This window comes from Lynx rufus, unplaced genomic scaffold, assembly GCF_022079265.1.
Source record: "Lynx rufus isolate CCGP_SWC_20201006 ecotype Redwood Valley unplaced genomic scaffold, mLynRuf1.p SCAF_3, whole genome shotgun sequence".
NCBI lineage: Eukaryota > Metazoa > Chordata > Mammalia > Carnivora > Felidae > Lynx > Lynx rufus.
The window spans coordinates 149,821,761-149,844,210 of record NW_025814845.1 but is presented as its reverse complement, the minus strand read 5'-3'; the positions used below and the strand labels follow the sequence as shown (position 1 = coordinate 149,844,210).

The window sequence follows — 22,450 nt, the reverse complement described above, 5'->3', positions numbered from 1 at the left end:
TTTTGAGAGAGAGTGCGCAAGCTGGGGAGGGGCAGAGAGAGCATGCCAACCAGGCTCCGCGCCATCAGTGCAGAGCCCGATGAGGGTCTCGATCCCGAGAGACACGAGGTCATGACCTGAGCCAAAATCAAGAGTCAGAGGCTTAGCTGACTGAAGTACCCAGGTGCCCCTCTGATTCCTAACTTGCAATTCACATCAAAAGTCACACTTTCCATGCTTCTGGAGCGAGTCTACCTCTCAGGGAAAGAAGTCACGTGTGGATAGGCCAGTGGGATGGCTGCAGTTTCCCCCGTTCCCAAGAACTGGTACGCATCTTTGCTTAGGATTCTTAACTAGGCCCATGCAAAGCCACGGTTCTTAACCAGCAGTGTAAATCAGAGACCTAGGGAACTGAGAATATGACACACAGGCTCTGCCTCCATCCCGTTCCCTGTATCGTTCCAATTTTAGTATATGTGCTGCCGAAGCGAGCACTCCATCCCGTTCCAACATCGGAGGGGACCAGGGAAAGCCGGTCCTCCGCTAGGACACCTGGGTCATGGCATCACTGATACGCCATTGCTTGTGTGAATCCTCACACAGGTCACTGCTGGCCTGTAGCTGGTAAAATGCGGAGTATGGCTTTATTCTTAGCTCTTTAAGCAGGGGCAGAGTTCATCAGGGCTTGAGGCAGTTTAGGGGAAGAATTTACAGAACAGGGTGGATGAAAACGGCAGAGGCCTAAGAAGAGAGAAACTGGTTTGAAAGTGCAGCTGGGCAGCGAGGAGTTAAAGTAGGCATTTATCTAGTTTCCCCTAATTGAGGCAAGAGACCCCCGGTTAGAGTTTCAAGGACCCCCAGATGCAGGAAAATGTTGATTCCACGGGATAAGGACAGACAGCAGCTCCGAGTCTACAGACAGCGGGATCCCCACAGGAACACAAGGCTTCACGTTAAGGGAGCAAACTTTTATTGGCACCATCATTCCTTTCCTTGTTAAATTAACAGAGTGAAGCAGTGATTTTTTAAACGGTTAAAGCTGGCTTCTCCCAAACGAGCTCCACTGTGTCAGGCTGATAGGCCTATTCGCTCACGACCACCCGGTTTTGTTGTAAGGAGACAGCCTGTGAAGCAGGCCAGCTCTTCCAAAAAGTTTCCTCGTTTGTCCATATGACCAGCTGAGGTGCACAAAATTAAAAACCCCTATTTAAAAAGGAGCCATGCCACGGAGAAGACCAGAGAGGGGGTGCAGCACTGCAAAGCTCAAGGGATGCAGGGCCCTGGGAGAACAGCTTTCTCCAGAGAGCTGCCGCACTATTTTCCTCCTCAACTTACTCCAAATCTAGAAAGTTCCTCGCTCAGAAGTACTGCCGCTGGTGGCAATCTGTCTTGTGAGGAACTCCACTTCCTATTCCTGTGGAAAGCCTACAGGCCCATGTGGATGTTTGTCTCGCTCCCTGGTGCACGCGGGTTGGGGGGGGGCGGGGGAGCAGTGTGGAGGTGGCGGCCGCAGGAGTCGGAGCAGCAGGCACTACGCGCAGCACTAGTCTATGGGGGAGGCCTCGCCGTGCCTGCAGCGGGCGCTGACGTGGGCTAAGTGTGCACTGTGACAGCAGGTCCACTGAACGGGCCGGAAGGTGGCAGGCTTCGGATGTGTCTCCTTGGAAGACAGTCTGACAGCAGACACGAGGTTTGGCCCAATCCTTCAGGCCCTGTCCAAAACCTCTTGTATCTCAACTGAATGCAAAGAATAAAAGACATTCCTACCCTCCGTTACCAGCCCAATTGGCTCGATTTAGGGAAAAACTGCCCCGGGGCTGGCAAGACCAGTGCCACAGCAGATTAGATCCTTTTCCAGTACTGCTCAGTGCATGGGATTCCAGCCACAACTTCCGATTCGATTCCACAGTGATCCCGTCCCCGGAGGATTTTAAAGAAGCCTGGGAAGCAAAAGTAATATGCCTTTAAAGTGTGCCTTGGGTTTTGGTCCTTGTCAACATACTCAGACTCACCCCAGAAACACCTAGGAGCGGCAGACCCCAACCCAGCCCTAAAGCAAGCATCAAATCGGCATCGAGGTGCCCTATCGATGTCTGTTTGCCCAGGAGCCTGGCACCACATCGTGAGGCCTCTGGACACCACTTCCAGTGGACCCCACATAAACCGGCTCTGCGCCTAGGGCGATGGGGGAACTGTGCGGGCACCAGCGACCTGAAGCTGTCACCTGGTTCACACCACCCTCTCAGGATCAGAGTCTACCCTTATGGCAAGGGAACCCCCAGCTCACTAGCACCCAGAAACCTGGAGGCTCACAGCTGAGCCCCGGGCCTAGTGTTAGGAGCTGTGCAGCAGCTTTTCAGCTGAGCAGAAAAGGACAAGAGGACCACTACGTGCTGGCTCACCACACCCTCCTAGCAGGAAGAGGGCTGCCACTCACCATTGTCGCCCCAGTCAGTGTTCCAGGAGTTGCCAACCAGCCAGTAAGGTGTGTCATTCTCCACGCCCCAGCCCAGGATGCGGACAGCATGGCCTCCCATCATTTCTCCGGTGACGTGCTGGTACACGCCTAAGGGAAAGCCCATTCAGGTAGAGACCAGGCCGATGCCCCATTTCCCACGGCATCCCTGCACCTCAGCCAGCTACCTGTCAGGACAAATGGGGTCCAGAGGGCCCAACAAGCCCTCCCAAAGAACTGCTTGCAAACAGGGTAGTACAAGAGGCCTGGTGTTCTCCCAGAAGGCTCCAGGGGCTCCCACAACGTTCGGGAAGTATTTAAATAGGTTTTTGAAAGCCCAACTCTCAAATATGTTGAAAAAATATTAAAATGGGGGTCCCAACAAAATACGCTTCTTGGTCACCTTTAAAACTAAAGTTACAAATTCTAATTTAAGGAAAAAATGGAATGTTAACAAACCAGTTATCTGTTCTACATACTGGGACTCCACGTAAGGATTGGTCAAAAGGGTTCTATAAAACTTAAAAGAGTTTTAACTGCTGCCCTGGGATACACGCAGAGGAGAAGTAGGAGACAGGCCGGATCGGTGGCGGCGAGCACTGATGGATGAAGAAAGATACAGGCGGAGGTGCCCATGGGCCTGTCAAGCAGGCCATCCCCTCATTGGCCAATCACTTTGTCAAATGAAAATGCATCCTTTTGTAATATGGGGGGGGACTGTTAAAAACTGCCAGCTTTATAACTTTTTCCTTGCCAGAATCATCTTTATCCAATGAGGTTTCATAAAAGTTGAGAGGTTTGAAGTTTTCTATCTGGCACAATGTAAATGAGACCGAAGTGGTCAGCTATAGACCGTTCATCTAGAATGGGGGGTTTCCAAGAGGGCTCTTGGGCCAGGGGCTGTCCTCATTCCCCGGGTGAATCCCCACAGCCTCCCACACGGCCAGGTGCTTCCTGTCTTCTCATCCACTGAATGTGAGGCATGATCTGGGACGTGGCCAGGACAAAATGAGGTCTTCTTCCTTGATAGAGTCCTGGTGGTCCCCCAGAACCCAGACCTCCTCTGCTCCCACTGCCATCAGAGGGGCCAATACATACCAGACTTGTACAGCAAGAAGTCCGAAAACACAGAGAAGGCCGCCTCTACAGGGCCATTTTTGTAGATCTCCGCCATGATCTCTTTCTCACTGTTCGACACGCTGTAGGAATTACATCCTGGCAAATGAATCAGCCGAGTGGGGGTTGAGGCGTGCTTCCCACGGTTCCCTCAGTCAACTATGCACTGCTTTAAAGGGGGATTCGCCCAGCCCAGGGGGTCAGGGAAGGCTTCTGCAGAGGAGAATGATGGAATTGGACCCGGAAGCCAAGAAGTGGGAGAGCAGAGCTCTGTATCGGGAGGGGCAGTGAGCAGGAGACCCTGGAAGAAGGGTAGAGTGGCACCCAGAAAGATTCTCGGCCAGATTACTCCTCTGTAAAGCAAGGGGTCTGGTCCCTCCCCACTCAGAGGGTCTGTGACTCTCAAACAACAGGAATCCTGAGGCCAAATTCAGGGTGGAGACATGCAGAAATGCAGCGTGCTGCTCTCTGGCAGGAGAGTCCTTCATAACTTTTCTTTCTCCATCCTGCGTTCCTGACTCAGACTCACTTGCCCTGGCCTCTCCCTTTCTCCGGCCTGGGAAGGGTGTCGGCAGGTCCCCGGGGCCCGGGGTGCTGGGTAGTAGCCCAGGCCCCACCTTACCGTAGTGCTTGTCTTCTTTGTAGGATGGGGTGTAGCCGGGCTCACAGATCTTGCTGCACTTGGGGGTGTCCCCCTCTCCTGTGCATGGGGGCCGGGAGCCATTCACGTGGTGCTCACAGGGAGGGATGGAGTAGGGTCTGCAGCCTGGGGGGGACCAAGTGGAAAGGAAGGTGTCAGCCGACAGCTTCTTCAGAAGCCCCTTGAAGCAGAGGGCAGAGCTGGGGCGATAGGAGCAGTAGGTCAAATACACAGCACTCCCCACACTGTGCTAACTCTGCCTTCTCCAGCCTCCTGCCCTCCACCCTCAACCGTCACTTTGTAATGCACAATGAGCCTGTTACTGTTCTTTGATATAAAATCCATCTAGCCAGATACGCGCTGATGGCAGACACTCACCTACATGGGAATCATAGAGGCCACCAGAAACCAGGCCTTGTTTTGTCCAGAAGTTCCAAGCTTCAGCAGGAAAGCCCCCATTACAGCTGAGAAAAGAGCCATCCATTAAATTCACTGTGAGAGAAGTTGTAGCTGCTCCCAGACCACTGCCTGAGGCCCCAGGGTTGCAACTGGCCCAGCAGCTCTCCTGGGTCTCAGCCAAACCCACTCATCCCCTCCTTGGCTAGTCACTTCTTCCAGGGAATCACCACCACCATCCTCAACAAATCGGAACGACTCTCTTCTTCCTGTCTACCCCAAACTAGGCTGTGTCCTTCCTGGAACACGGAATGCACATTGCAATTCCCTGGTGTTTTAATACAGAAAATGCGAAGGCCAAGGACTGGTGTGAGGTGAGGCCTTGGCACTGTTTTTTAAACTCCCAGGTATTTCTAATCTGCAGCCACATCTGAGAACCACGTTATAAAACCAAGGCCAGAGCTGGCAAAAAGGCAGGCACCCATCATTCTTAATTACAGAAAACAGACCCCAAGGCTATTACATTTCCTTCAGCAAGAAGAGGGAACAAAGATGACAAAAACCAGGCCTGAGATCTGAAACTTAATCACATATTCCAAGACCATCTGTGTTGTGCCTGGACCCCACCACCCACACCCAGCACTGTGGGGTCAGCCCGGTTTTAGGTGGCTCCCAGAAAAGAGTAGTCACGCCAGGCCTGCTTCTGGACTCCCCAGGTCCCCAAGATGTCCCAGCAAAGGACCGTTATCTGACCTGCAAGTACCACTCCTGTCCTCAGGGAGCCCTCAGCCACTGTCCAGGAGGCCTTGGCCTGGGGGCTCCCAGTGCCATTCCCAGGGGCCCGGCTCCCACAGTGGAGGATGCTGCTTCAGACTCACCCATCCCCACACTGGTCACCACAGCAGGTGAGCATGTCCTCGGCGGACACCTCCACATTGACATGGCCATTGGTGAGGATGCAGATCCGGTCAGAAATGGCTTCCACAGCCCCAAATGCCTGCAGGAAAACAAGCCCCACGCAGGTGAGCCCCACTCCTGGACTGTGGGCCCCACCGGCCACCGTCCACAGCGTCAGAGGACCACAGCAGGCGGCTCAGACCTTGCTGACTAGTCTCTCCCAAGGTCAGTGAGGGTCTTGGTGCTCAAGCTGGTCTTTAAAGTTAGGAGACCCATCCACCCCACATCTCTATCTGGTCACTCAGCTCATTTCTAAAATGTGGTTTCTGTTAACAGAAAAAACAGCTCACACAAAGGACAAATACTGTATGATTTCACTAATACAAGGTATCTAGGCTGGTCAGTAAGAGACAGAAAGGAGAGGGGTGGTTGTTGGGGGGCAGGGAACGGAGGGGCAGTGTTTAATTTCCACACTTACAGATGACAAGAGTTCTATGGATGGACGACGGTGATGCGTTCACAATAACGTGAATGTACTTAACACCACTGAACAGTACACTTAAAAATGGCTAGGACAGGGGCGCCTGGGTGGCTCAGTTAAGCATCTGCTTCAGCTCAGGTCATGATCTCGCGGTCCGTGAGTTCAAGCCCCACATCGGGCTCTGTGCTGACAGCTCAGAGCCTGGAGCCTGCTTCACATTCTATGTCTCCCTCTCTCTCACTGCCCCTCCCCTGCTCACACTCTCTCTCTCTAAAAAATAAATGATTAAAAGAAAAACTTTTAATTAAAAAAATGGCTAAGGTAGCTCAGGTCATGATCTCACAGTTCATGGTTTTGAGCCCCAGCTCAGGCTCTGTGCTGACAGCTCAGTGCCTGGAACCTGCTTTGGACTCTGTGTCTCTCTGCCCCTTGCTGGCTTGTGCTCTGTCTCTGTCTCTCAAAAATGAATAAGCGTTAAAAAAAAATTGCCGACCAAAAATGGCTAAGATGGTTAATATACCACGTGCACTTTACCACAGTTAAACAAAATTAAGACAGCTCATTGACAGAGATGGATGTTTCTCCACGAAGCAGAGTAGGAGTCTAATGGTGCTTGCTGATGGCCTGGGACAGCGCATCAAACAGAAAAATAGCCTCACAGCACACACACGGGCCACCCAGGGCACTTTGCGTGTCTATCTATCTATTCTTCCACCACAGATCTTCATAATTTTTATGTTGACAGAAACGAAGGCTCAGCAAGTTCCAATAACTTGCCTAGTCACGGCTGATCTGACAGCTGTCCCCCCACCTCACTCCAGCCCCTCTCACCCAGCAGGAACCACAGGAACCCTGGTCTCGGATCTCTTTGATGGTCGGGCAGTTAGGCCAGTGTTCCCGGGCATCGAAGTTTTCAGGCAGAACCATGTCCTCGGCAAACGAAACTCTAGATAAAGGAAGGCCTCCGTGACAAGCTCGCATGTCACAAACCACCCCCACCCCTAAAGAGGCCAGTGACTTCGGGCCAGGCCACCGCCTGGCAAGGGAGACACAAGGGAGACAAGCCCAAGATGATGGCTGCAGGGCTGTCCCCTGGGAATTCTGTAGAACCAAACCAGGAATTCTACTGCTCAACACAGCTTCTCATTCCCTATGCTGTTTTCCAGTCTTATTTTCTGGGGTATCTTTCAAGAGTTTTGGCCACAAAGTCCACATAACTGTGTTTCGTCCTCCCCTAACCCGCCCCACACAGGGTCTGCCCAGGGTCCTTGCATCAATTTTAGTATCTTCACCACCGTGTTAAGTCTCATAGCTATTCCATCTGTGTTGTCAGAGATTTCTAATGCTTCTTACAAGAGTAATGTCTACATGAAAATGCCCACTGCAGAGTTCTCTAGAAAAAAATGGAACATTAATGGAGATCATATGACTTTTCTTAAATTCTCCTTAAACCATTTAAGACTGGGTCCATCCCGGTCATGCAGAACCAGACCTGGGGCCTTTTCCACTGGGGCTCTGAGACACCTGCAGCAGCACAAAACACGGGCACCGGGGGCTGAGCCCTGTCAGGTGGCGTCCTTGCGGCTCTGGGAGGGGGAGACCTGTGGGTGCCAAGGCCTCCTTTCTTCCCTCCTTCCCGCTGTGCCAAACGCACACCTGCGGTTCCCATGGCAGCGGGGCAGGTGCAACAGAGTATCTATCCCCCAGGGAGCAGGCACTCACCTCTGGGGCAACTTGGGCCCACCCAGGATGGTGCCGCACAGCCTCCTCAGGTAGCTCGGCTCCACATGGTAGAAGTTGTGTCCAGCCTGGAAGAGAGCCCCGCCCGCAGCAGTTAACAGAGGGGGTGTCTAGGGATGCGGGTGGACGGAAGTATGCACACCGCCCACATGCAACGGCTGACAAGGCCAGGGCTCCCATCCAGCTCAGCAGAGCGAGGGGGGTTGGGGCCCTCTTAGAGAACACACGTGTCCCCAAATTCGTGGTGAAACCTAACCCTTGATGACACCTGGAAGTGAGGCCTTCGGGAGATGATTAGGTCATGAGGGTGGAGACTTCATGAATGAGATTAGTCTCCTTACAAAGGAGACCTCAGAGAGCTGGCCTGCCCCTCCCACTAAGCGAGGACACAATGAGCAGTCACCCATCTGCAACATAAGAGTGCCCTCCCTAGAGCCCAACCATGCTGGCGCCCTGAAATTGTACTTCCAGCCTCCAGAACCACAAGCAATACTTTTCTATTTATAAGCCACCCAGTCTGTGGTATTTTGTTACAGCAGCCTGAAAGGACAAGACAGGCACCCTGCGAGCAGGCCACGATCAGCCCAGAGCGAGCCACACGGGCAGCGCACAGCTCCCAGGCCAGTGGGTGTCTCCTCTGATCTGCTATGTTTACTGATGTCAAGAGAGACGCTCTGCAGCCCTGAACGTGGCTTATTCCTCATTTCTTAATTCCTGAAGCCCCAGGGCTGCGGGCCAGCCAGAATCGAGGTGCTGCCACTACTGATGAGCACTAGCACCTACCACGGTGGGGTTCAGGGTCTTCCTGATTGTGAACCCTTCCAAAGCTCGTTTATCACCCAGTGCACTTCTATGGATGCACGCGCGCGCGCACACACACACACACACACACACACACACACACACACACACACAGGGAAGGGAGCAGGTAGGCATGGGCCTGAGTGGCCAGGACTCTCAATCAGACCAACTGTCCAGGACAGAGTGTCCTGTGGGCCACAGCTGCAGCTACCTCCCTCAGGAGTCAGAATGCACAGACCGATCCCCAAAAGGGACACGCACAGAAGTCCCCACAGCCCACCTTCCATGTAGTGTTACGCTTGTTAACATAGTCGACCAGCTCATCCGACAGGAGCTGGAGAGGCGGTCTGCTCTGGGCATTGGTCAGCACCACCAGGCAGCTAAGAGTGGCCAAGAGCTGCCACATTTTGGATGCTGGATCTTAGAGTCACCTAGAAAAGAAAACACACAAGACATCAGGACACTTCTTTCAGTTCAAGTGCTTAACATACACAAGGGTGCCATCTCTGATGGCATGGTTCCAGGGCCAGAAACAACCCAGTAGTCAAAACACCCACGTCCCCTTCCCGGCTCTGCCATCTCTGCCCCCCTTCTGTTCCTCAGTGTCCTCTCCTGGAAAGCTTGGGTGTGGTGGCAGAGAGCCCTCAAGGACCATGGGCTCCCAGGCCTCGTATCATCAAAATCCCAACCTATGCCCACATCACAGGGCCGTGCCGTGGACTGAACGTCCGTGCCCCCCAGCCCCCCAAATTCATGGTGAAATCCTAACCCCAATGTGGTGGGATTACGAGGTGGAGCCTCTGGGGGGTGATCAGTCAGGAGGATGGAACCCTTGTGATGGAACCAGTTTCTTATAAGACACCCCAGAGAGCTCCCTTTCCCTTCGGCCATGTGAGGACTCCACAAGAAGTTTGGTGACCTGGAAGAGGGCCCTCATCTGACCATCCCGGCACCCTGACCTCAGACATCCCCCCATCATCCAGAACCAAGAAACAAATTTCCGTTCAGAAGCCACCCAACGTGTAGTATGTGTTGTAGCAGCCCACGGGCCAAGACGGACTGTATTTGCTTCTCCTCCAGATGCCTGGGAGACAGGACAGAGAAAACCACATGGCTGCATTGCAAGCGGCGAGGCCCTTTTGCAGCTGCGTCCTGGTGATGCATGTGGCCTGGGTCTCGGGGGCTGTCCTCAAGCTGTGTCTGAGTCACTGCTGTTCCCTGGATGGTCTGTGGCTATCTTGGGAGCTGAGAGGATGGGGCGCGCACTGACCCGCTGCCTGTCATAACCCCGGGGCCCAGGCCACAAAGCAGGATCGGTGACTCCACGAAACAAATCAATGAACGCAGATACTAAGGCTAAATTGAGTTCAATGCCCTCCCTACTATTGCCAAACTGCCTCTCCATGGGTCTGTAGAACCCAACCAAGTCTTGGAGACTTTTTTCCAAGTCAGTGCTCTGAAAGAGTCAACAGATTAGGTCCCAAGTAGAGGCCCAATGAGAACAGAAAAATACAAAAGAAAATACATTTCATGAGACACATTCTGGATATAAAACAAGCAAAACACAAGCGAGCCAAGCCCAGCGTGTGCCAAACTCAGCAGAACCAGGGAAGCAGGGCTGGTTTGGCCAGTGGCACAAGTCTGAGATTTTTCTCTGGTTTTTCCAGTCAGCCAAGGGCTCTGTTTCCTGGTTCAAAGCGGGAGCTCCCGAGAAGGGAAGTCATCCCATTACAACCACAGTCCTTAGATCTTGGACTGGCTTGCAAGTCAGGAGACGGGCAGTTTCCCGCTCGGCCTCTGAATCACGCTCTTAGGCAAGCAGCTCTAATGAAAGCAAGAAATGCTCTTCTGGGTGTCACAGCACCATGGGGCCTTGTGAGATGCCCACACAGTGGGGAGTGGCGGCGGTGGGGAGAGGGGGAGGATTTCCTGTCCCTGACCTCTGGGGCTTCCAGAGTGACCCATCTCCTCCGGGGTCATGGGGTTACAGGAAGATGCACTGAACATGCCGCCTCCCACAGTGAAGTACGTCTGAGGGAAGATTTAAACTTGGCGGCTGCCTCAGCAACAATTCATCCCAACGAATAACTATGATGGCAGCAAACGATTCTGGAAAAGAGCACTGATGGAGGCTTGCTTTCTGAGACAGTCGGTACATTATAAAACCCTGGGTGACTCCTGCCTGGGAACAGTCTGGTCAACAAAACAGACCATTCAGAAGCATCTCCTATGTGTGGGTGCTCAGCGTATGTGGTACAGGTGGGTGAGGAAACAGCACGTGTCATAAATGGTGCTTGCACATCTGCATCTTGGAAAAAATAGTAAGGCTGAACGTTTACACTTGGTTTCTCACACACGAGAAGCGCTACACAGAACAAAGTTCTTGAATTAAAACAGAAACTGTATGAAGAAAATAAACGCAGTTTAAACAACCTATTATCAGAGTAAGATATTTAAGACTGACGTAAAACCAAGGGACAAGGCTTGCTTATGTAAAAATAAAGCCACTCTTCTAAAAAACAAAATAAAAAGTGACCAACTACAAAATAGTACTTACATATACGCAAAGCTTCATTTCCTTAATATGCAAAAGGCGCCTAAAAATCTGAATAAAAACAGGGGTGGCTCAGTCGGTTGAGCATCTGACTCTGACTTCAGCTCAAGTCATGATCTCATGGTTCGTGGGTTCGAGCCCCATGTTGGGCTCCATGCGGGGATTCTGTCTCTCCCTCTCTCTGCCCCTATCCTGCTCATGCTTCCTCTCTCCCCCTCCTTCTCTGCTTCTGTCTCTCACAAAATAAAAAACTTAGTAAACTTGAAAAAAAAACTGAAAAAGCAGAATAAAAAAGTGGCAAATGGACACACACAATGAAGTATAGGAAAAAGAACTACAAATGGCCAGCAGATATTAAAAGATGCTCCACCACAGGGAGGTATAGATAAAATTAAGGACTGGCAAAGGCAGACAGCTGGACAGCTCCTGGGGGGTGGATTAGGCGTGGGGAGGCAGAGGTGCTGCACTTATGAACCCCATGGAGACGATGGCCTGGCTTTTTGTTTTTTTTAAATGTTTATTTATTTTTGAGAGAGAGAGCATGAGCAGGAGAGGGACACAGAAAAGGGGAGACAGAGCATCCAAGGCAGACTCCAGGCTCTAAACTGTCAGCACAGAGCCCGAAGTGGCCCTCGAACTCATGAGCCGTGAGATCATGACCTGAGCTCAAGTTGGATGCTTAAGCGACACCACCCAGGCGCCGCCGCCCCCCTCCCCCACCATTTCTATTAATTTGGCGATCTGCACACGCTTTGACTCAACAATTTGTCATTCAGAAATGTATCCTACGAGCTTCAAATTCACAGATATAGATATACAGATGTTTACTGAATATTCTTTGTATCACAGAAGACCAGAAACAAAGCAAGCGTCTACTAACCGCAACTGTGAAGTTACAGTAAATGATTAATAGAATACAAAGTAACCATTAAGATAGGAACTAGCTGAAGCGAGAATCACATTGTACTGATAAGCAAATAAGCCCAAGATACCCGTAAGTGGAAAAAAGCAAGCAGCCGGTGAGTCATGGTAAGCGTGTGAGACCATGAAGCAATATACATTCACATTACCGTTACCACATGTAAAACATAAGGAAAAACATATGAAAGCAATATCTGTGGCGGGGAGATTTATTTTCCACTAACCCCCCCTTTTTTTCTAAATTAAATTAACATATTATATTCAAAGTTTTGGTCTTTTAGGAAGAGTAGCTGGAGCTACCAAAACCCCTGAGCCCAAAGGCACTTCCAGTTGATTTCCAGTCAACAGTGAGGCCTTCTCCCTAGTGACTTTCTGCTCAAAACACAGAACACCTTCTTTCCAGTGACTCACAGGGAGGCTGGTGTTCACCAGACCACATCAGGGACCCACGTGACCTCCAACTGTTAGGTGAATGTCTATGTCCTCACATGGCGGAAGGGGCAAGGGAGCTGAGGTCTTTTTAAAAAAAATTTTTTAAGTTTAATTTGAAAAAGAGAGGGAGAGAGAGAATCGCAAGCAGGCTCCATGCCATCAGTTCAGAGCCTGATGCGAGGCTCAGACTCACCAACCTCAAGATCACGACCTGAGCCAAAATCAAGAGATGGATGCTTAACCGACTGAGCCACCCAGGTGCCCCTGAGGTCTCTTTTAGAACTTCTGGGCAAAGAAGCAAAGCAGTCAGATTCCTTCCTTTTTCACGGCACCCTCTGAATTACAGCCGGTACCTTCATATTTTCCCCAGATGTAAGAACCTGGCGCACAAACACTGGAGTATACACTCTGGGCACGTGGGCATTGAGACCCATGCCAGCAGGTTGGGACCTGAAGAGCCCATCAGAATCACACCCTATCCTTGGCTTTCACTGTGACCTGTCAGGCAGGGGGGACAGGAACGTGGCTGGGTCCTGAGCCAGGCCCAGGTGAATGCTCCCTATATGTCTCCAGGTGGCCCCCGGGGCTTAGCCATCTGCTGAGATATTACATCATAGGCAAGTGGAGAATGGGGGCAATTCCATGGTAGCTTGGATTTTACACAAGATTCCTCTGGTTTTTCTGGTGGCAGAGACCACAGCCACGACCCATTTATCGGACGGTTCTCAGTTCCTGCACTGACGGCTGCCATGGCCATACCCGGGCCCAATTCCTGAGGTCTGCCAGGCCCCCCAGATGTGACACTTTGATGCACTTGCCCTTTTCTTTCGGTTCCACAGGCCCTCCTCCAAATTTCCTGTTAACTTCATTCTCCCTACTCACAACTCTGTGTCAGGAAGAACCAGGGGCCCCAGTGAACTTCAGAGATGTGAGCCTGGAGGGCGGGAGCTCATCTTGAACCAGATTCCCAGCCCCACTAGGACTGAGCACTTCTGAAACTCCTCTTTTCAGCCCAGCCCTCCAGGCACAGGGCTGTGGCATTTGGTGGAAAGTCGGGGTTGAAGTGGTTAATAGCTGCGGTAGCCTGTGGGGCAGAGGAGCACTGGGCTTGGAGTCAGGAGACCTGGATTCAGATCTTCCACTTACTAACTGTGCACCCTTGAGTACCAACCTGTACTGAGCCTCAGTTTCACCACCTGTAAGACGGGGCTAATGACCATTCATTGCTCCAGGTGGAAATCAAGAGTGTCATGAGGGTGGGCAGAAGCCCCTGGTACAGCGCCTGCTCTACAGTAAGAAAGCAATAAAGGGCTGCTCACGTGGGCACGCTTAATGCCCAGGTCCAACTCACTGCCCTGCTTCCTTCCCTCCTCCGTCTTCCCTTCTTCCCCCTACTTCTAGCCTGTGCCAGAGAATTCCGGTTCACTCCAAACCGGTCCACAATACCCCTCTATCACAAAGAGTCTGAATTAAAATGAGGTTTTAACCTCAATGAACCTCCAAGTGGGTTTCCATTTTGAGAGTCTGGAGACTGTTGAGCCCAAAGAACATTAAGTCAACTTTCTCCTCCTTGAAGGGGACACAGATGTCCTGAGAGCAGTGGCAATTTGACTTCAGTGAGCACCAGGCATCTCTCTCTGCATCCACACAGATCATGCACACTGGACAACCTATGTGCAAATGGTTAAAATAAGCTTGTTAACGTCGGGCTCTGTGCTGACAGCTGGGAGCCTGGAGCCTGCTTCGGATTCTGTGTCTCCCCCTCTCTCTGCCCCTCCCCCACTCATTCTCTCTCTCTCTCTCTCTCTCTCTCTCTCAAAAATAAACATTAAAACAAAATTAAAACATAAATAAATAAAATAAGCTTGTTAACATGTTGGTCATGGGTTCCCTGGCCTTCGCATGAAACAGAGCCAGCTCTCACTTCCCCTCTTTTGGGCAAATACTTCCCTTTTAATTTCTCAGTTCTGTGGTCTTTTTTTTTTTTTTTTTTTTTTTAAATTACAGCAGAGAACGAACAGCAAGTCCTTATTCTGTGAGAAAAGAGGGGCCCGAAGTGGATAAGCACTTCCAAGTCACCAGACTCCCTCTCAGGGCGTGGGCTGGTGGAGGGAACATCTGCGGGCAGATGGTGCTTCTAGCCCCGGGTCAGCTGGTCCTCCTGGGTAGACCTGGGGTTCCACTACACCCCTCTGCCATTTTGCCAAGACAACCTCCGGCTAAAAAAGGGCAGACTCTCGCATCTCTTTCCTCTCCAAACCCTGCGGCACTTAACGGTTTACATGAAAGCACATCCCACTGAGGGTCTATAGAATGTCGACATGGGCACAGAGGGGCCTGGGGCCAGCTGATCCCGTTAGCCATCCCCCCCCACCCCCTTATAGCAGAACCATTCCCCAGACTCCTTTGAAGCCATTCCTGGGACTAATGCAGACCTTGGGACTCTGGAAGGTGCTGGAATAAACACAGGAGAGGGGCTGATGCCAAGTCACAGAAGGCTGAGAGTCCTGATATCCCTAAGGACATGCAATCAGTTTGGACTGTCACCAAGCTTGATTTTTAAAAAAGCTTTCTCATGTGACTGTAGAGCCCCTCAGGTAGATCGGATTCGAAATCTGTACTGAATCTAAGGAGACAGGTCTGCAATTTCCACATAAGCCAGTGGCAATCTTGTGGCCCAAACAGAGGAGGAACGCCTGCCTAGCACGTCTTCCTTCCCATACGTGGCTCGTGCCTGTCCACTGCTGCTGTTCGTACGCTGCCAACCTCTTGCACAGTGGGCTCTAAAGAATCAAAAACTGAGTGTGCCTAGATTTTACCAACAGCCACAAACTAAAGTTGTATCTTGGCTACAGATTAGGGGGAAGGTGGACAGGCAGGAGGGATATGAAGACTGAGTGGGACCTTGCTAGAGAACTTCGTCAAGCTTCTTTCTCCCCCACAAAGACTTATCTTGCCTCCTGCCATCACCACTGACGGTTGTTCCTGAAGTTTCGACCGCTTTGGTACACCTACACATCGAAACCAGGCAGCTCTTCATTTCCTCTGACTTCAACTTGCCCAGTCACACCTCAGCTTTGGAGCGGCTGTGATGCTGACACAACGTGCCTTCATCTCAGATACGCTCGGACCTTGCCTTTGAGTCTGAATCACAGCCTTGATGTGTCTTTCGTGTTTCATGTCTTTGCTCCTGATGGAAACACGTTCAACTACTTCATGGCTTACGATCTTTAAGTTAAAAATAACACAACAAAAAGGGCTCCTAGTCGCCATCCGTCTCCTTAAAGCTGTGCGGGTGAGCAGGCAGCAGTTGGCGACCTGTCCTCTAGAGCCAGGCTCTGCAGCTGAATGCCCCAAAGCAACTCCTGGGTGACCCAGAAAGGGGGTCCACGGCAGTCAGCCACCAGCTGTGCAGCTAACAGCCCTGCAGGGTCGAGGGGAAGCAGCGAGAAGGCCCCAGCTGCCTCACCCACCTAAACAGCTCAGGCCACTCACAGGTACTTCCCTTGCAGCACACCTGCCAACCATCTGTCCAAAATCAGTGACTAATTCCCACCAGGTTGAGCAGGGCGGGCCTGCTCAACGCTAGTCTCCCACAGGGCCTGGAAACCATCTAGCTACACGGCCCACAATGGAACATCGCTTAAGATCGGCCACGGCAGCCCACATCCTGCAAACAGAAGAAGAGAATTACTACCTTAGGCTTAAAACAATGGACCCCGGGAAGGCCCTCAGCAGCTGAAAAAACTTGTATCGCTGAGAACCAAGAGAGTTTGGGCAAAGTCCTAGAAAGTTCTGGAAGCTTTTGCTCACCAGCTTTGCTCCACAGCCCTGATACTGACTTGCTGAGATGCTAAAGGGGGCACTGCATTCTCATGTCTGTTTCTCCCACGGACATACTGCCTGGATTCTGAAGGACCTCAGCACCGCTTTGCAAAAGCTTTCAGAAATCCTTGGAGATTTAAATGAGATTAGGGTTCTGTGCCTCCCCAGCCTGCAGGCGCACAGCAGCTCCGTAATTCGATTGCAGGCTAGATCACATCTCTCTGCCGGCTGGGTACGGAGGTGGCTAAGACTTCGGCAGTGCCAAACACAAGCGACAGAAAGGCCTTGCCTCTCTGCTTGATCCGGGTTCCTCTCAAAGCTCCAGGAAAACATACTCACCTCACAAGTCTGTTGGGAGATGTAAGGAGATGGTCTTTTTGGAAGCGCCTTCCATACAGCCTGGCTCAGAGTGGGCAGCCCTTATAACGAACTGCCACCAGCAAACGGCTGTGGGCTCACTAGTGAGGGGAGTACACATCTCTCTAGTCACAGGCCAGTTAACTCTTGATGTCCCAGGCTCATTCTTTTTACTCTCAGAAGTAAATGAAAAAGCAGATGAAAAATTATGATCGCCCTACTTGCAGCAACGGGTCCCCAAACACTGGTTCATTCTGCTCTCTTGACCCACCAGAACAAAGCACTCCCCAACACCAACCAGGTTAAGTGACTGAGAAGGTGGCTCCCGGCTGATGTCTGACAAGGCCTCCAGTCTGGAGTGGCGGAGGCCTTTGGCTGGCACGGCCTTCCCAGGTCTTGCACAAGCCTGGAAGCCGCGTGACTTACACATGTGTGAGCACATCCTGCCCAAGTCTGGGTCAGCAGGTCAGAGGGTCATGGGGAAGCCCAGCCCCTGCTGGGTCTTTTGGCAGAGTATCTAGGTGCCTTACACTGGGTCAGTTTCCTATTTTGGTGGGTTCTATCCCACCCTCCTCCCCTCATCCTTCCTGGTAACTAGGTTATCTTGATGACCAGACCAAAGTGAGTTACTGGCCTGGTGGAGACAGATTACAACAGTCAAGACTGTAGGCATGCATCTTTCTCGGCGTCCAGCATTCATAAGACAGTAACGCTGGAAAGGGACCTTTGGTCTTGTATGAAGCCTTTGTTTTATCACATGTGAGGGAAACTGGTGCTTGAGAAAACAAGCAAGCCCTGAGGAGTATATCTGAGTAGGGACAGACAACTGGCAAGAGATCAAACTCTAGGAGAAATTCCACCTCAGTTATTTTAGTGACCCCTGTCATGTCACCAACTTGCAGGAGCCTCAGTTTTCTCATCTGTAAAGGGGAAGCATCAAACTACAGTACCCAAAACACACATGCATTCTGAAAGTTAAAAAAAAAAAAAAATTAGAAAATGCCACCTAATTACAGAGAAGTCCAGATACCTGTTAGGATGTAGAGAAACCTTAGTACGCTCTCGCTGTTAACAGACACATTAAAACTACAAACACTGTCAGGGATCAACAACAAAAATAGAAAACCTCACTAGATCAGTGGTTTCTTGGGCAAGGAATTAATTTGAATTCCTGGAAATAAAAATTAAATCAGCGACACCATTTCAAGCCCATCAGTTTGGTAAAAATTAAAGTCTGGTGATAGCTAGTGGTGGTAAATGAGGAACAGGAACTCTCAACCCCGCTAGCAACACATACTGATAACATCCACTGGACAGCGCTCTCTATCAGCATCTAGCACAACGGAAGTGCACACACACCTTATGACCCAGCAATTAATGCGACTTCTCCTGCTCTTGCCCTCGAGAAACTCTTGCAAGTGCCTGAGACGCCGAGGGTTTACTGTAGTGCAATGGTGAATAATGCAAAAGTAAAAACTAACTGTAACCTTGGTAAATACTCTGTGCGTTGGAGAGGAACTAGATCTTCATGTATCAACATAAATAAATCGCACAAACACTAGGGGGAAGGGATACACCGCAGCACAACTACAGTAATATCAATTTTAATAACATTGTTCACAGATTGATATAAAGTATTAAAATTACCAAGAAAAAAAAAAAAGCGTGCAGGAGAATTCTAAAGAACAGAACAGACAGGAGCCAGGATGTCTCCCAGGAAGATCAGAGGCAGGCCCCGGTGGGTAATGGATTTGCAGAGCCAACAAGCTGCAACCTGCCTCCTTCAAAGGGGAGCTGTAACCAAGAAGTGCACTCACCCTAGGAACCCCACACAAGCCTGAGACTTGGAGGCCGCAGGGGCTGTGGGAAGGGTGTGGGCATGAGGCTTGAGGTTAAAAATGAGACTGGCTGAAGTCTAAATATATAATGGCATTTGGTTCCTAGGTCCCCTTCCCTATCCAAACGAGGGTGGAATAGGAACATTAATTAACAGCCACGGAAGGAGGCTTTATCGCCCACACACCCTTTCTTAGGCAGCCTCCGGAGTGTGTGCTGAGCTTAAACCAAGAGGTGACGCTATATATGGGACCAGATGCAGACACTGCTGTCTATCCAGTATATACAATACATACCTGCATGTGCCTCACCTAGATTCATCTCCATGTCAACCCCCACCATCTCTCTGCAGGTGAGGCTGAACCCTACGAAAGTGCCCAATTTCAATCCTTCTTGATCCAGAAAAATTCCCATTTCTTTTAACACCTTCCTTATGTGAAACTATCTACAATAGGCGGCACACGTCACGTCATGAGCCCTCCCTCTGAAATACTTCAGTTTTTCTCTCCCTATGACAGGGAAAGTCTACACAACCACAAGTCATGACCACATTTAAGAAAATGACCCAACAGATGCTCGACAGCTCCTCTGGATATGCTCTCCATTGCCTCTCAATCCAACAGCCAAAAGCAACACAAGATCTCTTATCCCTAAAATGTGTGCAGCTTCCTACTCCAATTCCCAGGTCCCGTAACTGGAGAAAGAAAGAGCCAGTCTAGAAGAAAAGTCCTCAGCTCAAGCTGCGGAATCAGCAGCACACCGGCGGGTTCATCCTGGAGCCAAAAGGCCTCACCGCTTGACCAGTTCAGAAACAGAGTTGTCCTGACCCAACAGCAGGGCAGTTACTAGAGCCAGGGCTGGACTGGCCTTCAAAGCCCCCAGATAAGGGATCTACAGCTTTCCACTGCTGAGCGGCAGTATCCCAGCTGTGGGACAGATGCCCAGAAAGATCTGAGTAGAACTTTTCTCCAGGGCACCTTCAGGGTTGTTCTTTGGGAAAGCCACTGCCTGGGGGGTGGGGGCAGGGTGCGGCTCAGTCCCCTTTTCCCATAAGTTCAAGGGCTCTGGGTCACCATCACCTGTGCCAACAGGAAACAATTCTCCATTAAATTAAGGATGTTAGGGCAGAAAAGCAGCCCTTACTAAAACAGACACCCTTCTAAGCCTCGTCACCTGTCACATTCTTATCGTTCTGAATCTATTATAAAGTCAACTGAACGCATGTATCTCAGCTGTGTTTGCCTCTGGCGGAGGCACTTGAGGATTTGTTTCCCAAGGTAACAAAAGGAGCTAGGTCTGCATTTGAACCCCACTTCCTCCCCTCCCACTGGGGATGAGGGACTGGTAGGATGTGGGCCTAAGTAATTGTCCCGTCCCCGTCCCCATCCCCCCCCCCCTCAGCCTGTTGGCCTCCTCCAGCCTGTGGAAGAGAATGCTCTAGGCCCACTAAGAAGGCAAATCCAATTTACATCTACCAGGACGGCCTGCTGCTACCCTCCGACTCCCTCGCCCAGGCCTCCAGGGTCACTAGCTGAGGGAAGAGGTGATGCCCCAGAGACTCTGGCCTGCTTTCTCCTCTCGCACACAACCCTGGCCTGTGGAAGGCGCCGCCTTCGCTCCACTGCAGTAGGGAGTGGCATCTTCCCCTCCACCCCCAGCCTCCCAGGGAGAGGTGGACTGGAGCCCCATGCCCTTCACCCAGTCTCCCAACCTTCTCTCAGCTTAATTTCCCCGTCCATGGTGGAATTAGCTCAACATGTGGCCTCCACCCGACTCCACCCAGTTCCAGGCTCGTGTTCTGGTTTCTATCTTCTGGGGTCCCTGGAATCGTGTGTGGTCGTGTGCAGAAAAGTTGCCCAAGCAAACCCTTTGGAACAAGAAAACACCTGCAGGGAGACACTATTTTATCAGCAATTTCCTGAGGAAACTGAGGCCGAGAACTCACAAGGGGTTGGGGAGGTAGATCCTACCCGGAAAGTCACCAGAACCCAGGCCAAGCGCTTCCCCGCAAGCTCCTCCCCCGGATCTCCCCCGCAAACTCCCCAGCTCCGCCCGGGCTGCTCCCCAGGCTCGACCCTGGAGCCGGGCGGATCGTGGGGTCTGGCTGAGCCGACCCGGGCCCGCGAGCACAGGCCTAGGGGACGGGCCGGCGGGTGCCTGCTTTCTGGCCGGAGTTGGGGCGGGTGCCAGGCTGCCCTCGTGGGATTGTTTTTTTGCTTCTCTCCCCGCACGGACTTTGAGAAGTGTGCGGGCTGCCATCCCTGCCCGCCCAGCTGTGACAGCCCGAGGGTCCTCCCCCCCCCCCCCGCCACTTCCCGCCCGCCCCGGGATATCTCGGGACCCGGCCTGGGCCTGGCGGGGGTGCAGAGGGACCCGGTGTCCCCGTCCCATCGCCAAGGTCACTTCCATCGCGGCGGCGCCGCGTCTCCACCGCCCGCCCGCACTCACCGACTCCGCAGCCGAAAGCCTGGGCCTGCAGCCTGCGAGCTGGGGTGCCGATGCCCAAGCCGCCGCCGGAGCTTCCCCGAGCCGGCCCCAGCGCCTATTTACAGCGCCCGGCTGACTCGCCACGCCCTGCGCGCCCAGCTGACTCGCCACGTGACCGCTGCGAGCCCCGGGCCCGCCTCTCCACCCCCTCCCCCACCCCGGCCCGCTCCCCCACCGCCTCCCCCACCCCGGCCCGCCCCCCGCATCTCCGCCCTCGGCCCCCCCCCCCCCCCCCCCCGCAGCGGACCCTGCACCCGACACGGCTCCGGGAGATCCCGCGGCTGGTGGGTAGGGGGAGCTTACGGATGGGGGCCGGTGGGGAGCCGAGGAGAGATGCAGGTGGCCCTAAGGGCCTCCATCCAGCCGGGAGAAATTCCCCAGGGGCCGCCGGAGCCTGAAAGCAGCCATTCAAAGCCTGATGGATCCCTGCTGGGGGGGAGGGGTAACTGTCCTTCATTTCATTCATTCAGAAACCACTGACTGAGTGGGGGTTATCATGAGAGTAGGCCTCCCAGAAGAGCCTTAAAAGGCTCTTTTGGCGTTGATATTCTGAGAACGTGCCTGTAAAATACTCCGGCTGTGTAATAATAAATGGGTATGAATTTCAGGACCTGCGTCAGGATGTCCATGGAAGAGAAGGGGCAGAAATGTTTGAAAGAGGGGTGCCAGGAGACCTGTCCTAAAGGGGACACGCACAGCAAGTACGCTATTTTATTTGGAATTTATTTGGAGAGTGCCTAGGGAGGCTGATGTAGAAGGTGGGGTGACTCAAGACCCACCCCCTCCATGAATCCCAGTGCTTCTCATCCTTTTGATGACTTTGCTAGGTCGGTATTGTCTCGATTTTATTCGAGAGGCTCAGGAAAGTCCAGTATTATCTAGGTGCTTCTGATAATTAGAAAACTCTAGGTCTGTAGATCTTGTCCCCAAGAGGTCCTAGCTGATAGCTGCCGCATCTTGGGGATGCCTGGCCTCCAGCTGTCAGTCCCTGTGCCTGCCAGGGCCCATCAGAGAGAACCATCTGGACACATATACTTCTACCTGTTTGGTCCCCATTAAAGATCGGAGTGGAAGGAAGGAAGTCTCAGGGTCCACCCAGGGTTACTAAACCTTCAATTGAGTGGGATAGCTGAGGAACTCACAATAGTGGGGAAGAAGACTGGCCACCAAGGTGGTCCCACTGCAAGCTTCCCCAGTCATATCTTGAGAACCAGGGACTCTAGACTGCAAATCAGTGTTTTTGATGGGGTTTGGGGGTGATGGTGCGGTTTGGAGCTGATGGTCAAGAAAGAATTCTTGAAGACATATTTGGTGCAGAAAGGTGATTTTATTAAAGCACAGGGACAGGACCTGTGGGCAGAAAGAGTTGCACCGGGGTTGTGAAGAGTGGCTGGTTACATACTATGGAGGTGGGGCAAAGTCAAAACGGAAGTTTCTGAAGAGATTTTCTTATGCTAAAGACTCACAGATTACTGGAGGCCTAGCTATTGTCCAGCTAAGGTTGTTTTTCCCTCTAGCAAAGCATTAACATCA

At 51.9% G+C, this 22,450-nt stretch overlaps 1 protein-coding gene across 2 annotated transcripts; it reads right to left on the bottom strand.

The window, feature by feature from the left end:
• Positions 1-932: 932 nt before the first annotated feature.
• On the bottom strand, positions 933-20,979 carry CTSB (cathepsin B). Of its 2 annotated transcripts, XM_047091284.1 has the most exons (10): positions 20,879-20,979; positions 8,786-8,936; positions 7,687-7,772; positions 6,796-6,910; positions 5,465-5,583; positions 4,569-4,654; positions 4,173-4,316; positions 3,533-3,649; positions 2,417-2,545; positions 933-1,919 (listed from the first exon to the last, which is right to left on the bottom strand). In XM_047091284.1, exons 2-10 carry the CDS (start codon positions 8,909-8,911, stop codon positions 1,822-1,824), a joined length of 1,020 nt encoding a protein of 339 aa, XP_046947240.1. In that variant the 5' UTR covers positions 8,912-8,936; positions 20,879-20,979; the 3' UTR covers positions 933-1,821. The 2 variants fall into 2 exon arrangements, with proteins under 2 accessions (XP_046947240.1, XP_046947241.1); XM_047091285.1 differs by lacking the exons at positions 5,465-5,583; positions 7,687-7,772; positions 8,786-8,936; positions 20,879-20,979 and having other exon boundaries at positions 6,796-6,869.
• Positions 20,980-22,450: the final 1,471 nt, after the last annotated feature.

Coding starts and splice junctions, on each gene's coding strand:
- CTSB (XM_047091284.1), bottom strand. CDS start 8,911: ATGTGGCAGCTCTTGGCCACTCTTAGCTGCCTGGTGGTGCTGACCAAT. Junction 6,911..7,686: donor GGGCCCAAGTTGCCCCAGAG/GTGAGTGCCTGC, acceptor TCCTTTATCTAG/AGTTTCGTTTGCCGAGGACA. Junction 2,546..3,532: donor CTTCTTGCTGTACAAGTCTG/GTATGTATTGGC, acceptor GCTTTCCCTTAG/GCGTGTACCAGCACGTCACC.